At 44.7% G+C, this 17,930-nt stretch overlaps 1 protein-coding gene across 2 annotated transcripts in view; it reads right to left on the bottom strand.

The window, feature by feature from the left end:
- The window catches only part of SLIT3 (slit guidance ligand 3), a 1,050,869-nt gene that overhangs the window by 83,596 nt on the left and 949,343 nt on the right, over positions 1 to 17,930 (bottom strand). For both annotated transcript variants that reach the window (XM_073573732.1, XM_073573731.1), the window contains 2 exons: positions 6,317 to 6,454; positions 195 to 435 (listed from right to left, as the gene is read on the bottom strand). In XM_073573732.1, coding sequence (XP_073429833.1) covers positions 195 to 435; positions 6,317 to 6,454 — 379 coding nt within the window. The remainder of the gene's footprint in view (positions 1 to 194; positions 436 to 6,316; positions 6,455 to 17,930) is intronic.

The raw sequence follows: 17,930 nt of genomic DNA, 5'->3' as shown, positions 1-17,930 counted from the left end.
GCGAAAAAAAACAGCGCGGAAAAAAACGCACGTTTTCTGGGAAGGAGTCCTGTTTTTATGCAGAAATGTTCTGCATACATGTGCACATAGCCTAAAAGTGATTAAAGCTGATTTTCACATTCCAAAAAGGTCTAAGTCCAGTTAATTCTCTGTTAAAATATTTTTCTTTCTATATGCATATATCTATCACTTACCTGGAGAGATATGTTTGCCTGGGGGCGGATTTTGGAACCAGTCAATTCTACATACGAGTCCTTGCCAACAAAGTTGACAGTAATTAGCTTTTCACATCTTTGACCTGCAAAACCAGCTAGACAGCGACAAACTGGTTCATTTTGTACCACAATGCACTGGGCTCCATTCTGACATTCATGCTCATCGCAAGGGCTCGTCTGGAGTAGAACCATGGGAGGGGAAATTTCACAGAAGAGACCTCTTTAAAATAAAAAACATATATATATTTTAGAATTTTGTAAATAAATACGGTGAACATACTGCAAATTGTCATTTTTGACACATCAATCAAGCATGTGACAGAAATCAGAATGGTGGGTGCTGGCAGCTAGTCCTATAAATTTCTTGAAAACCACATTCCAACATTTTTATGAACTTTATACAGATTTTATTTTCTTAAAAATAAATGTGAATTATAGAAGATGGAACCCTTCAGCTTTCACCAGTAGGTTCCAGAGCACTTAACTGATTCTGTAGTATTGAATTTGTGAATGCACCTCCACCTCTTTAAAGGGGTTATCCACTAATTTCATATTGATTATCTATCCTCAGAACATACATAAGATTGATGATGGTCCCGACGCCAGGCAGCCCTGCTAGTGAGCAGTTATTACCTCCGCTGCCGTCAGCCACATGTAGACAGTGTATGTAAGGAGGTTGACCGGACCGTGGGTACCTGCATGCCAGGTCCTGAACTACAAAGGCTGCATCCTCTGTTCCCTGGGGAAAGCCTGCATGGGGCGGACCTTCCCCTGCTGTCTGGGGGAAGCCTGAGTGAGACAGAGCTTCCTTCTGTCCCAGGATGGCAGGGAGAAACTGAAAAGGGCATGGAGCTTCGGAGGTATAAACAGAGAAAGCGCGCAAAGCAAGTCAGTCTGGCGCCAGCACAGAGCAGTGCAGAGGGCAGCACAGAGAGCAGCATGGAGAGCAGTGAGCAGTGTGCCCTGCTTCCCCCGCCAGAGAGTACCGGCGTGGTGACGGGCTATAGAAGGAGCCCCCGTCACCTGCAGAGAGCACTACAGATCAGAGCCGTACAAAAGAGACCCGTGCAGAGCGGAGCCATGTGGAGCAGAGCAGAACCGAGCTGGGTGTTGCAGCGCGCCCAGTAGCTGGCAGAGATTGAGGTGCCATGTGCTTACTGACTGAGCAATACAGGGCACGTGCCGCAAGTAGAGTACTTAATGCTGCATAGACGTTGGTGACCCTTCACCTGTTTACACTGCAGAGCAGAGTTACGCTCCGTCGGTATCTCACAACAAACTGAGCACAGTACAAAAGAAGCGTGGGAGCAGGATCCCACTAAATCCAGTAAAGACCCTCGCCCACATCGGAAACCGAAATATCGTCTACGCCGGGCAACTCAAAGACTACATGTGCCGCTGATGTCGGTGCCACCGTTGGAGACCGAGAAGCTGAAATCATGAAAACTACAGACTGATAAGTTCTTATCCTTTTCTTACTGAACTATCATTCGTCCATGTCCTACCCCATTCCCTTCCACATCCCTGTGTCCTTACACTCCCTGTGTGGAGTATCCCTGTTGTTAATAAATCCCTGTTAACTCTTGATCTGTCTCCTGTCCGTGATGACATTCCATATTCCTGTGATCTCTACACTTGACGTAGTCGGCAGGATTTCGTACAAAGGCATGGGGGAGGCAGATAAAGCAGTTGGAGGGGGCTCTAGAACCAACATCTCTTTAGGGGCCATGCTAAATAACCTCCCAAAGTTCAATGGGAGTAATACTATGCTGTGGAGCTGGACTGAGCGCATAAGGGGAATGAAGAGGATGCATCCCATGACCCCGGCCCTGGAGGCAGATGTAGCCATGATGGCTTTGGTTGAGGAGGCCAGGGACTCTGTCATGCTGCGGCCACCACAGGCGAGAGACACCCTGGAAAAAGTGTTGTTAATACTAGAGGAGATGCATGTGGACCCCACGGACGTAGGGGAACTGCACATGCGACTGTTTGGCCGGGTTCAAAGAGAGGGGAAGATGGTGACTCAGTTTATGAATGCGCTGCAGGAACTTCATACTGCCATTGCTCACAAAGATGGCATAGGGTCTATTGACATGGTGCTGCGAGACCAATTAGTGACGGGCCTACATGATGTGCTGCTGAAGCAGGATCTGTGGGAGCGCTTGCGAGTACAACCAATCAAGACCTTTTCCAACAAAGGAGCAGAAGTGTGCATAGGTGAGCAGGAGCAGGGAATTGCAGCCTTGACACGGATGGTCCAAAGCTGCAGAGTATCCAACCCAAATGAAGAAGAGCCGACGTGGTACCGCGATATACGGCTAGGAATGAGAAGAATTTGGGAAGAAGTTGAGAGCCTGAAGGAAGAGTTTGCTGCTGTCTTGGGAGCCAGCATCATACCCCGAGGTAACGCACGCAAACAGGTGAAGGAAGTCAGAGTAGAGGTGCGGAGCATGAAGGAAGCTTCAGTAGCAGCTCCAGAGTGAAACCCCATATTCTGGAGTGAAGAGCAAATGCAAGTGAGATATGCTTCCCGCCGAGGTTGCCGAACCAGATCAAAGTGCCCAGTAGACAGATGCAGACGTGAGTGCTAGGAGTGCGGATGAGTGGGACACCTGTCCAGAAATTTCCCTGCCCAAGAAAACGATAGCAAAGGTACACTGACCCCTCCGAAGGTCCTGCTAATTGGAGGGCTCATCGCCCCTGGAGGGAACGGTACGGCGGGAGGAGAGCCCCACTCAGCGCAAGACAGTGCCACGACGTCGGATGCTGAGAAGAGATGGACAAGGTGTCGACTGTCCACGGTAAGATGTCTGCACTGTCCTGGCGTGTGGAGGCGAGTCTAGTGGAACTCCAACCTGGATCCGAAGCTCCCGACAAAGGAGAGAAGGTGGCGTGTTCTCGAGATGCCCGCTCCTACGGTTCTCGTCGATGAGAAAGAAGAGCCACTAATATCATCCCCTGAGGTGGAAAGTTTGCCTGCCATCAGCACACAAGATCCTGACCGGATGGAAGAGATGAAGCAGCTGCATGAGACAGAGTGTGGCTGAAATGCAATGGGTAGAGACGCCCGCAGAGCCCAGCGCGGATGACGAAGGGTCTTAATTCATCCGATCCCAGATCTGATGGGAATGTGCCTACCGAGGAGTGGGGGAATTATGGAGAAGACCAGTACTAAGTCCTCAGACTGAGGAGCCCGAGCAAGAAGTCCCTAAGGTTTCCAATGAAAATAAAGAAAAGGACGAACAGTCTACTCAACATCTGCTGGCGGTAAGACTAAGAAGAAGAAAAAGAAGAAGACCATGATTGCCGTTGAAAAACTTAAGATGACAACAAAAAATTCATCTGAGGAATTTTCTTCTATGGCTGCCGATGAAGAGGAGGAAGAATTTCTAGACCTAACCGATGAGCAACTTCTAGACCATTTCGTTTGGCAGTATGTGAAAGAAGAAAACCAGGAGAAAACACGAAGATTGCGGGTGTCTGTCACCCCTCAAAAGAGCAAAGAGTTCTCACCCGTGGAATGGCGAGCTAAAAGAGAGGGAGAATGTAAGGAGGTTGACCGGACCGTGGGTACCTGCATGCTGGGTCCGGAACTAAAAAGGCTGCATCCTCTGTTCCCGGGGGAAGCCTGAGTGGGGTGGATCTTCCCCTGCTGTCTGGGGGAAGCCTGAGTGAGACAGAGCTTCCTTCTGTCCCAGGAGGGTGGGGAGAAACTGAAAAGGGCACGCAGTGTCGCAGGCATAAAAAGAGAAAGCGCACGAAGCAAGTCAGTCTGGCGCCAGTGCAGAGCAGTGCAGAGGGCAGCGCGGAAAGCGGCGAGTGGCGCACCCTGCTTCCCCCACCATAGAGTATCAGCATGGCGATGGGCCATATAGAAAGAGCCCATCACCTGCAGAGAGAACCCTACAGAGCAGAGCCATACAGAGCAGAGCCCTGCAGAACAGAGCCGTGCAGCAGAGAGCCATGCAGAGCGGAGCCGTTTGGAGCAGAGCAGAACTGAGCTGGGTGTTGCAGCACGCCCAGTAGCTGGCAGAGATTGAGGTGCCGTGTGTTTAGTGACTGTGCAATACAGCGCACGTGCCGCAAGTAGAGTACTTAGTGCTGCATAGACGCTGGTGACCCTTCACCTGTTTACACCGCGGAGCAGAGTTACGCTCCGGCGGTATCACAGCGAAATGAGCACAGGACGAAGGAAACGTGGGAGCAGGATGCCACTTAACCCAGTAAAGACCCTCGCCTGCATCGGAAACCGGGACTTCGTCTATGCCGGGCAACTCAAAGACTACACGTGCCGCTGTTGCTGGTGCCACCATTGGAGACCGAGGAGCTGCAATCAAGAAAACTACAGACTGATAAGTAAGGACACTCCCTTCGACATCCCCGTGTCCTTACACTCCCTGCGAGGAGTATCCCTGTTGCTAATAAATCCTCATTAGCTCTTGATCTGCCTCCTGTCCATGTTGTGACGACATCCTAAGTTCCTGCGATCTCTACATGTACACCATCTCTTTGTCACACTGTTTTGTGGCACTGCTGAATAGTGACAATCAGCTTCTATTCTCTTCAGTATAGGTCTACAACAGATATTATACAGGGAATTTTGTTATAGTTTTACGGTTTATTTATGCTACTTCCAAAAATGTGTCATCAAAATTTTTCAAGCAGAAGGCGCTTCAGTAATTGATGCTCTGGAGTTTTGGAGATGTTTTGGTCTCGTCCAAAGTGATTTTTACATTTTTTTTTTCTCACTTGCATTTTTATTGGAGCATTTTTCAGCAATTTTGGGGCGTTATTTAACTTGTATTTTATGATCGTTTTTAAATCCATTGAACAATGAAGAAAACAGCCTTTTTTGAAGCAAAAACAATTACAAAACGGGTATCTTTTTAGCCTTCCCATTCACTTGTATTGTAAAGTATTGAGCATCTTCCCAGCCGAAATGAAGAATGTGCATGTTACTTCTTTTAACACTTGGCATCATTTGAGAGCCTGAAGCATTTAAAAGAAGCTCAAAAGCCAAAATGTATGAGCAGCAAGTTGTTTTTACACAAGAATGGACAGGACCAATACTTGTCAGCGCTATTTCTGTCATTTTCTGAACAAAATACAGCAGAAAAAGGCACTAAAATCCTAAAGCTCGTTTAATACTTAGTCCAGTAACTTAACCACACTTAGCAGAAAGGAGGTTACCTCACCAGGACAGACAGGGAGCGGGAAGACCATGGAACACTGTCAAATGATATTGTGATGGTTTTTGGGAGAAATAAATACTACAAGTAATGTGTGCTAGATTACTGGAGTCTGCAAGCCAGGATATTACTCCAATTGGTTTATTTACTGTCGTGAAAGCATATTTTCCTCAAAATATACGGCAACTGGCATCTACCTCATTGGAACTTGTTTTATGTTCCTCTAGCTCCACACTATAGGTTGAACCTGATGTACAGTAAAACCTGTGTTACAATTATACAGTATTGTAATGAAAAATAGTCTGCTAGAGCAGTGTACAGCTAAAAGAAGATGGACAATAGAGTGGTGGCCCGCAGAAAGAAGACGGCCAGTATGGATATTGTGTGATGAAACTGATAAGCTATTAAAATAAATACATTGTAAAGGCTTGGTTCTGTCAAAGAAGTGTTCTTTTGAAGAAGCTTCGTTGTACTTAAGTCTTTTTTTACTCTACTACTGCTGAAATATGTTGATCTTAAAAAAACATGACTTTTAGTTTAATCAGAAGAATCTTCCTATTGGTTCTGTCAGCCTTGATCTGGTCAGGTGTCCAGTCCTCAACGGCAGCCAGTCTTCAGTCCGGTGCCCAGCATCCAGGGTCCAACATTCTAGACAAATGTGGAGGTTTCGAGTGCTGCAGCGCGATAAATATCATAATGTTGCGGGACCTAGTAACAGCCAAGATGCTTGGGAGCAAACACGAAGACCTGCTTGTAAGAAAGACTGTACTGTACACTAGACCAGGGCTCCCCAAATTGAATTGCTCATCAAGATTTGTGATATATGTAGTATGCATACTGTATTTATGTTGTCTGCATGTGTAACCCTGCTATAAGCCAAATGACAGCAGTACATGCATGCAGTATTATTACCTGAAGCCTTGTGGGCACACACAGGTGTATCCTCCAACATCATCCACACACTGAGCTCCATGCTGGCATTTGTGGCTGACACAGTCATCTTCATTTATATCACAGTACAGCCCCACAAATCCAGGCGAACACTCGCACCTTAAAATATAACAAGAGCAGAAGATCAGAACGCATTGCCTGTAGTACACAGAATAAGCAAAGGAAAGTGACAACGAGGGTAAAGAAAAAATATGATGTATCATGAAATCTGGCTGAGAATCGTGTTCATGTAATACCAGCATGATAAGAACTAGGAAAGCCCTGTCTTTATAATGATTAAGAGGTCTACAGTCACCAGTTCAGCTCTAAGTATACAGTTTTATTTCAGATGTTAAATGGGTCTATTAAAGAGACTGAGAATTTCATAGTGGTTTTTCAGGTGGCATCCCTGGCACATGAATTTGTTTCTTCTATGACTATTGTGAATAGCTAGCTAAAGGACATGTTAAGTCACTGAATTGGGTAATCTATCATCTTGTTCAATGGTGTTGTTAATTCATCAAGACTGGAGTTTTGCACACAAGTCTTAATGAAGGGTGCACTTGAGTAATGCAAATAAGTGTGCGCCTCCTGATGAATTTGAAGAATCTTTCAGACGCTGTGGGTCACCGTAAGATATGTGTTCCATCATGGATGGGCGTACATTAACGTCATCATTTACAAAGCTTATGTAGCATAAGTTATGATGGGTTTATCGCCTCTGTCTGATCACACCCCTCTACGCTAATATCCACCCAATCTTCAAAAAACTTGGCAAGATGCTAAAAGTCTATGAGTTGTACAAAAAAAAGGAAAACATCTTAAACAGTTCTATGCCAGGATTCTGTCAGTCAACCATTTTTTTCAACAAAAGATATACAGACATGAATGACTCGCACCACACAGGGACAGGTTGGTGTCTACAATTTATTTCTATTCTATTCTTGCCAAATTTTTTCAATACTTTTTAGAAATAAAATCATCACAATGTGCAATATGTCTAACTGCTGAACCAATAACAATATGGTGTCGTACGTATTCTGGGATGCACAACTTGGCAGAGCTGAAGAGTACTTGAGTTACAGGTAGCAAATAATACTGAATGAGGTGAAAGATGATTAGGTTGCAGCAGTCAAAACCCACAAATTCCAAATAAGCTTTTTATTTGAAAAAATACATGGCTGTTACATGATATGTTTTGGATGCTTTCAATGCAAATATTTTTATGATATCATTAAGGGTTTGTCAATTACCATTTTAAAAGTGTTGTCCACAACTGGACAACTTGTTATTAATACTTCCAGACGGGTGAAAAAAAATCCCACCAGGACTAGTGCCGTTCCTCTGTAGCTAGCATTGTATTACCCACAGGTCTGCCGGAAACAACAGCCAGTAGGCAAGGGGTCATGTGAGACCACACATTTTATCTAAGCACATTGACATTCTGCTGAGTGATGATGACCCAAGCAGAACGACAGAGAAAGTGGCCCTGAGTACGCAGGTGCGGTGTCAGTCAAGGCAGTCACTTCCCTGGTTGTCCAGTAGTGGACAACACCTGTAAGGAGGTTGCAGTATACAGTATAATTGAGCAATGTGCACAATGCAAACGACTGAGCACTTATATCAGCCTGAGAAGATGTTGGTCATTTTTACAGCTGTAGCTTCAGGTATTCCATTGCCTTATTAAGGGCTTAAACCAAGGCTTTTACATTGTCGCATGATTTTTTAACCCCTTCACCCCCAAACCTGTTTTCACCATCATTATCAGGCCAAATTTTACATTCATGACCAAATATGTTTCAATTTATATGATAATAAATCCGGAACGCTTCAATGGGACCCACTGATTCTGAATGTTTTTGTAATATAGTGTACTTCATGATCATGGTAAAATTTGTTTGTAATGACTGATAAAAAAATGTGAAAATAGCAAACTTTTAATTCATATAGCTATGAATCAGAGAGTTATGTCAAAAATAGTTAATAATTAAGAATTCCCACATGTCTAATTTACATCAGCACAATTGTTTAAACATAATTTGCTTTGTTAGGAAGTTAGAAGGGTTAAAAGTTGACTGATTCACAAATTCACAAAACCGCTTTTTAGGGATATCACATCACATTTAAAGTGACATTGGGGGGCCTATATAAAGAACACACCTACAAGTGACATCAGTCTAAAAACTGCACCCCTCAATGTCCTCAATACCACATTGAAGAAGTTTATTAACCCTTTAGGTGCTTCACAGGAATTAATGCAATGTGAAAGAAAAAAAATTATGTTTTACTTTTTTTTTTTTTTTTTACAAAAATGTTACTTTAGCTCCAACTTTTTTTTATTTTCATAACGGTAACAGGAAAATGGATCCCACAATTTGCTGTGCAATTTTTCCTGAGTATGCCAATACCCCATATGTGGAAGAAAACTACTGTAAAAGAGAGCGCCATTTGACTTTTTGAATGCAAAATTTGTCTGGAACCATTAGTGGACGCCATGTCAGGTTTGGAGTGCCCCTGATGTGCATAAATATTCAAAACAACCAACAAGTCACGCCATTTTGGAAACTAGACCCCTCAAAAATTTATCTAAATGTGTAGTGAGCACTTTGAACCCACAGGTGCTTCACAGATATTTACAACGTTGAACAGTGAAAATGAAGAAAAAAAAATAATTTCCCACAAAAATGCATGATTTGCCCTAAATTTTTCATTTTCACAAGGGTAAGAGGAGAAAAATGGACCATACAGTTTGTTGTGGTCAAAATCTACTTTTGAGGCACAGTGCAAAGATCAGAAGAGAAGCATCATATTGGAGTTCAGATTTTGCTGGAATTGTTTGAGGCTGCAGTGTCACATTTGCAGAACCCCTGAGGTGCCAGAACAGCAGAAACCCCCATAAGTTATATCATTTTACAAACTACACTTCTCAATGAAATCATTTAAGGGTGCTTTGATCATACTGACACCACAGTTGTATCACAAAATTTTGTACGGGCAGTCAAGAAAAAAAGTTTTTCTTTTATCATAATGAAAATTAAATTTTGGCCCCAGATTTAACATTTTCACAAGGAAAAATGGGTAAAAATGGCACCAAACTTTGCCACACAATTTCTGCTGAATGGAATTACCCCATATGTGGCTGTACAGTACTGCTTATCCACACAATGAGTAGCAAAAATTCACCTCACACTCTAATGGAATAATTTGCAACCATGAGTGGAATTTTATTTTAGACAAATTCCACTGATGGTTGCAAATTATTGCATTAGCGTGTGCGGTGAATTTTTGCTACTTATTTCAGGGACCACCACGGTTCGTTCTACCAGAACCTCACTTCTACAGCGACCTTGAGTGCACACCGATACCTACTCTATCCACACAATGAGACTTTGGAGGGATGGATTTTCTTAGAATAGTTTGTAGACTCCATATACAAAGCCCCTAAGTACTAGAAGAGCAGAAAACACCCTCAAGTGACCGTATATTGCAAATTATACCTCATTGGGAGTTTATCTACAGGTGTAGTGATGATTTGACTCCCATGGGTGTTTTCCAAAAGCAAGCAGCAGTGGATGTTGTTGAGTGAAAATTGCAAATTTGCTATTGTAGTGCTAGTACATTGTAGTGCACAATACATTATGCCCAGCACGTGCTTTTGGAGACATGCACCAGTAAATTAGGTGGGTAAAAAAGAACAAAAAAGAGCATGCACAAACCGGGATCACCAGACTTCAATGAAATGAATAAATGTAGATAATCTTTATTGGAACAACTTCGCACAATGTGTTTGTGCATGCTCTTTTTTGTTCTTTTTTAGCTGCTAATTTGCATGCATTGGTGATCCCAAACAGTTGTGCCCTCCAGTTCCAGTTTACATAGTAAATTAGGTGGGCTCTCAACACTATAGAAATGTCAAACATGTGTATGCTAAATGTGGATTACTGTGGGGCTCAGGAGTGGGGCATTTGAATTTGGGAGCGCAGAATTTGCTGGATTTCTTTTAGGAGTTGAGAAGCCATATCACTTTTCCTAAGCTTTTGTACCACCAGTAATGTGGAAGCCCACTGAATTTCCATTAACACATAATGGACCCGAGTGAGGGCTTGCTTTTTCGTGGATTTAGTTAAAGCTTTTATCGGGAATAATTTACATAATGTTTGGGATCACATTTTTCCGGTGTGCTATGCTCAGCACTTACTCTGGGGTTTCCATCTAACTCTTCCAAAGACGTGATTCAGATGGAACCACCGAGGGATCCATTCATTATTATGAGGCAGTAGAGAATCTATACTCTGTCTGGCCTCTGTTCAGTGGTGTCCTACTCAAACATGCACAGTGTGGCAGACAGCACTTTTATGCACTCCTAAATAGATGGACGCTGGATTACAGGTCAGGCAATGAACAAAGTGACTATCTAACTCATTATAGGGAATCTTCCATTGGAGGTTCAGCATGAATCACGTGTTAAGGCTGGAGATACTTTTATTACAGGAGATCTATGGCTTCGCAGGAATTAGGTGAGGTCATAAGAATGGTTTAATTAAGAATATTAAAGGAATCTGTGTCATTATTTCAAATACAGGACTTTCTTCTGGGTGTCTGTGTGTTTTCTTACAATGTGACTATGGGGTTAGTAATGGGGGCATCTTATTGACGCCACTCCATTACTAACCTCGGGGCTTGATGTCACCTGATGGTGAGTGATATCAACACCCCCAACTATTACCCCACTTGCCACCGCTACATGGCAAGTGAGAAGAGCGAGGCTAAGTGCCAGAATTGGCACATATTATAGATGCGCCTTTTCTGGGGCGGCTGAAATCTGATGTTTTTAGCCTGGGGGGGCCAGTATCCTTAGCCCCTTTCCAGGCTATTAATATCAGCCTGCAGCTGTCTGCATGGCCTCTGCTGGTTATTAATTATAGAGGGACCCACCAAAAATTTTTTTGGGGTCCCCCATTTTAATAGCCAGTAAAGGCTAAGTACACAGTTGTGAGCTGATATTAATAGCCTGAGAAGCTCCATGGGTATTACCCCCTTCCTAGGCTATAAACATCTGCCCCCAGTCGCCGGCTTTCCCTCTGATGGTTTCGAAAATTGCGCTGGAACCCATGCCATTTTTTCCCCAAAAATAATCTTTTATTAATTAAATACATGTACAGTAAGCTGCACACACACACTGTACTAATTGTATTTGTCGCTGACATTTATATACAGTATCTACCTATTTTATTTGTATTTACTGTATGCAATCCATCTCTTCTATCCTGTCGGCTCCAGCTGTGATTTTACACTACCGCGGCTGCTGAATTACCGGCTTTTCTTCTATCTATATATGTAATATAAATACATACACATGTGTGTGACTGACATCTAACTATATATGTATTCTATTTGTCTCTATTGTATATCTATTCTATTATAACCCGTCAGTGTGATTTTACTCTAGCCGCATATGAGACCAGCCTAGCAGGAGCAGCTCTCTGGTGTCAGCCACGTCTGGTTTTTGGAGCCCAGTTGCTGTTGTTATCTGTGGTGTGGAGCTTAGCAGCGGTGTACATAAGCTAAGTGTGATGTTTTTGTTACTTGTCCCTTTGGTGTTTGTCACTCCCCCTGTGTGTATTATTCTGTAGTGACTAGGCTAGCACCCTACACTGGCCACTGCCCTAGCCAGGGCAGTTTAGGCGACAGTGAGGGACGAGGTATCCTGACAGCAGCGGGGGGAAGGACTCTCATAGGGCATTAGGTGAGGGACAGGTTCAGGGTAGAGCTCAGGTGGTGACCATCCCTCATTTCCTATTGGCAGGGCCTTCTTCTCACCCATACTATCCCCGTTGTGAGACTGTTGTGCTATCCATTGACTGATCACCCGTTGGGTCATGTCCCTCCGTGACATCATCATCAACCATCACATTTTTCCGGTGAACCATGGCTCAATTGCAGGCCTTCGCCCAACTGATCCAGACCCTCACTGATGAGCTGAAGGAGCTGGGGTCAGGTGACGCAGCAGCTTCAGCAGTTGATGGGGATCTGGGCCTCACCTCAGTTGCAGGCTCAACCGGAACCCAAGATAACTCTCCCTGACCGGTTCTCTGGAGGGAGAGATAAGTTTAGGATTTTTCAGGAGGTCTTTAAATTATATTTCAGGCTCCACCCTTGTTCATCAGGGAGTGAAGAACAGCGTGTGTGAATCATAGTCTCCCTTCTTAAGGGTGATCCGGTGATCCCCAATCCTGGGCCTTCTCCCTGTCAACCGATTCACCCTCTTTGCGGTCGGTGGATGAGTTTCTTGCGTCTTCTAGTGTATGGGGATCCTGATGACGTCTCCCTGGCTGTCTCGACTCTGTAAGATCAAGCAGGCAGGGATGGCCGGCAGAGGAGTACTGCTCAGAGTTCAGGAGGTGGGCCATTGACACTTAGTGGAATGACCCTGCCCCTATGATCCATTTTTGTCAGGGTCTGTCCCCTAGGCTGCAGGTGCAGGATACTCTGGTGCAGTACGCTGCTCCCAGGTCGTTGAAAGTCGCCGTGTCCCTTGCTATCTGGGTGGATAGATGTCTCAGGGAGAGGCATACACCAAATATGCCCCCTGCTGTCCTAGCTAGGGAAGAGGACAAACCGTTGCAGATGGACAAACCTAGCAGGTGGGAAGAGTTTAGTCTCAAACAGGGTTGCCTGTGGTTCGTCGTGGTGTGGGGGCATGTTTCTATTGTGAGCAGACTGGTCATTTCATTGGTGTCTGCCCAGTTCGTGCCAAAGTATCATCACCATCACATATGCTGTGTCCCCCGGGTCATGTGGAGGGAGGCAACGAGGGTGTGTATATTTCCTCCATTTTCTTTTCTCAGTGTACTTTACCTGCTGAGGTGGTGGCTGGCGGCGTAACTGAGACTGTACTGATGATGGTGGACAGTGGTGCAGTAGTCAATTTGGTGGATACTCGCTTTGTTCAAACCCATGGCCTGATGGGTAGGACGCTAGCGAGACCTCTAAGCGTACAGTCCATTGACTCTGTCCCACTAAGCCAGGGGAGGGTGACCCAAGTCGTAGATACAGTAATATACACCTGCGGATAGGTACTCATCACTAAGAGTCCCTGTCGTGCTATGTCTTGAAGGATATGCCAACTCCTATCGTTTTAGGCCTCCCTTGGTTAAAAAAAAAACCCGGTCATAGATTGGTGGTCCAGGGAAGTAGTCAGCTGGGACCAGTCGTGTAAGGACTGCAGCTCGGGAGCTACAACCTCTGCCGCCTTTCTGCAATCTACTCCTTCGTCTTTGTTGAGGCAGCTAAGGAGCTGCCAGGGAGTAGGGGTAAGACTCAACCCTCACCACAATAGACCTTGCGTCTCTAAGTCCTCTTAGGAGGAGATGTCAGGGGAGGGTGGTGGATCCCTCTGTTTGTAGTGGGGATATGAGTTTGGTGACACAGGGGGATGCCTCTGTTGTTGGTTCCTTAAAGAGTTCACCATCTTGTGGCAAATGCATGTGTGGTAATAAACGTTCAGGTCCGGACCTGTATGTGAATGAATACGAGTGGGTGTCCACCAAAAACATCAGGTGGAAGTATGCTACTGGGACCTGGAGTTCCAGGGTGATCGGGCCGTATCGGGTGTTGGCCATTCTCAGCCCGGGGACTTTCCAGCTGCAGTTACCCGCAGTTATGCACGTACACAACTCATTCCACAGGTTGTCGCTCTGGAGATTTGTGGAGCCTCCGGAGCCTACGTTATTGTAATTTCCATCAGGCTGCGTTCGCCGTAAACCTGAGGATCAGGTAACGGCAGAGGTGAACTCTAGGCGTTCGAGGCATCCTCACCGTACGTCGTTTTCTGGAGAGGGTATGGCCCTCATTGAAACAGGGGTACTGTCACAATACATTTTTGTATCTAATGTTACTGCAGTGCTGCTGGGTCAGCTGATGTGGGTGGTGACCACTCCCACCATCCTTTAAAAGGTCACCTGATGCATCAGCTGACTGTTGGTGATGTAGTTCCTTTCTGGAGACCAGCCAAGCAGGAGTAGCTCTCTGGTGTCAGCCACGTCTAGTGTTTGGAGTCCAGTTGCTGTTGTCATCTGCGGTGTGCAGTGTGGAGCTTAGCAGCTGTGTACATAAGCTATGTGTGGTGTTTTTGTTACCTTGTCCCTTTGGTGTTTGTCACTTCCCCCTGTGTGTATTATTCTGTAGTGGCTAGGCTAGAGCCCTACGCCAGCCATTGCACTAGCCAGGGGCAGTTTAGGTGACAGTGAGGGACGAGGTATCCTGACGGAGGCGGGGGGAAGGACCCGCATAAGGTGTTAGGTGAGTGTAGGGACAGGCTCAGGTTGGAGCTCAGGTAGTGACCATCCCTCATTCCCTATTGGTAGGGCCTTCCTCTCACCTATACAATTCCCTGTTTTGAGTGTGTTGTGCCATCCGCTGACCGATCACCCGTTGGGTCATGTCACTCTGTGACACTAAGGCGATAAGTAGAGATGGGCAACCCTGAACAGTAAAGTTCAGTTTCCATACCTAAAACCTACTGTTCAGACACTGTTGCAGCCCCCAGCTGTGAGTTTTGCAAGGCTGGTTTTCAAAAATACAGGGGAAACCATGCACTTTTTTTTTTCTAATTATTTATTTACAGGTCAGGTGTCGGTTGATGAATACTCCCATGAGCCGCCACCTTCTTTCACTGTAATTAGTGGCAGCAGGTATAGACTGATGGGAGCAGAAGTCCCATCAGCCAACGCGCCAGTGACCGGAGATAAACTTTTTACCTCCAATCACAGTTGCGGACTCATGCTATCATTTGACAGCATGAGAACCGTGGCAATCTGACCGGTGGTAATGATTTTACCGCCCATCAGAATTAGTGTTTGCCGTGCTGTCATGCACATGGCAGCGTGGCAAACACTGGATGTTCAGGCCCCCCATTCTAGTGAATGGTGTCCTGGTTCGGGTTTAGGTACTGTTCTCGTACCCGAATCCAAACTTTTTTTTTTTAACTGTTTGGCCGGACCTGAACATCCAGGGGTCCGCCTATCTCTAAATATAAGTTTACTATGAAGTATCTGATAATTACATAGTGTTACATTGGTGAATTGAAGGTTATCCATTAAGAGGTTTCTGATACTTGAAATATAATACAACTAGAGATGAGCGACTTTGCCTTTTTTCGGGTCAAGTCGGGTTTCATGAAACCCGACTTTCTCAAAAGTCGGGTCGAACGCAATCGGCCGATTAGCGTGAAAAGTCGAAGGTCGACTGAAACACGAAACCCAATGCAAGTAAATGGGGAACCAAGGTCGGCAGGGAGTGGAGAAAAGGAAACACACCTACAGTGCCCATTTTAATGCCGAAAACATCAATTCTTATTACTGAAGCTTGTCAACCTTAATTTACTTTATAATAATAGTTAGGCATTGAAAACTGGGGGTTATTTGGCTAAAGTTGTGGGGGGGGTAGGGCTGGCTCCAGATTTTCATGGGCCCTGGGCAGGGGTGAACCTAGCCTCTATGCCACCTGAGGCGAACTGCACAACGGTGCCCCCCCCTAATAAATTTTTAAAATCGGTAGTAATTAATCTGAGTCATACAGATTCACGTCTATCCTGTAAAAATTTGTACAATAGTGGACATTTTAATTTAGAGAAATAGAGAAAAGATGTCTGAACACAAGGATATCAGCGCCATCACCGCACATGCAAGAACCACACAGAAGAATCCAGAAGAGGGGTCTATATACCACACACGATGCGTATGACCTGTATACACCATGCGCTACACTCTATATACCGCACACGATGTGTATGACCTGTATACACCATACACTCCACTCTATATACCGCACACGATGTGTATGACCTGTATACACCATACACTACAGTTTATATACCGCACACAATGTGTATGACCTGTATACACCATACACTCCACTCTATATACCGCACACGATGTGTATGACCTGTATACACCATACACTCCACTCTATATACCGCACACGATGTGTATGACCTGTATACATCATACACTCCACTCTATATACCGCACACAATGTGTATGACCTGTATACACCATACACTCCACTCTATATACCGCACACGATGTGTATGACCTGTATACACCATACACTCCACTCTATATACCACACACGATGTGTATGACCTGTATACATCATACACTCCACTCTATATACCGCACACAATGTGTATGACCTGTATACACCATACACTCCACTCTATATACCGCACACGATGTGTATGACCTGTATACACCATACACTCCACTCTATATACCGCACACGATGTGTATGACCTGTATACACCATACACTACAGTTTATATACCACACACGATGTGTATGACCTGTATACATCATACACTCCACTCTATATACCGCACACGATGTGTATGACCTGTATACACCATACACTCCACTCTATATACCGCACACGATGTGTATGACCTGTACACACCATACACTCCACTCTATATACCGCACACGATGTGTAAGACCTGTATACACCATACACTACAGTATATATACCGCACACGATGTGTATGACCTATATACACCATACACTCCACTCTATATACCGCACACGATGTGTATGACCTGTATACACCATACACTCCACTCTATATACCGCACACGATGTGTATGACCTGTATACACCATATACTACAGTTTATATACCACACACGATGTGTATGACCTGTATACACCATGCGCTACACTCTATATACCGCACACGATGTGTATGACCTGTATACACCATACACTCCACTCTATATACCACACAAGATGTGTATGACCTGTATACACCATACACTCCACTCTATATACCGCACACGATGTGTATGACCTGTATACACCATACACTAGTCTATATACCGCACACGATGTGTATGACCAGTATACACCATACACTACAGTATATATACACCACACACGATGTGTATGACCTGTATACACCATACACTACAGTATATATACACCACACACGATGTGTATGACCTGTATACATCATACACTCCACTCTATATACCACACACGATGTGTATGACCTGTATACACCATACACTCCACTCTATATACCACACACGATGTGTATGACCTGTATACACCATACACTCCACTCTATATACCGCACACGATGTGTATGACCTGTATACACCATACACTCCACTCTATATACCACACATGATGTGTATGACCTGTATACACCATACACTACACTCTATATACCGCACACGATGTGTATGACCTGTATACATCATATACTACAGTCTATATACCGCACACGATGTGTATGACCTGTATACACCATACACTACAGTCTATATACCGCACACGATGTGTATGACCTGTATACACCATACACTTCACTCTATATACCGCACACGATGTGTATGACCTGTATACACCATACACTTCACTCTATATACCGCACACGATGTGTATGACCTGTATACACCATACACTGCAGTCTATATACCGCACACGATGTGTATGACCTGTATACACCATACACTCCACTCTATATACCGCACATGATGTGTATGACCTGTATACACCATACACTACAGTATATATATACCGCACACAATGTGTAT

Source organism: Dendrobates tinctorius, unplaced genomic scaffold (genome assembly GCF_039654945.1).
Source record: "Dendrobates tinctorius isolate UK_male_01 unplaced genomic scaffold, ASM3965494v1 ptg000036l, whole genome shotgun sequence".
Lineage (NCBI taxonomy): Eukaryota > Metazoa > Chordata > Amphibia > Anura > Dendrobatidae > Dendrobates > Dendrobates tinctorius.
Note: the sequence above shows the minus strand (reverse complement) of the source record. Positions and strands in the feature narration are given on the sequence as shown.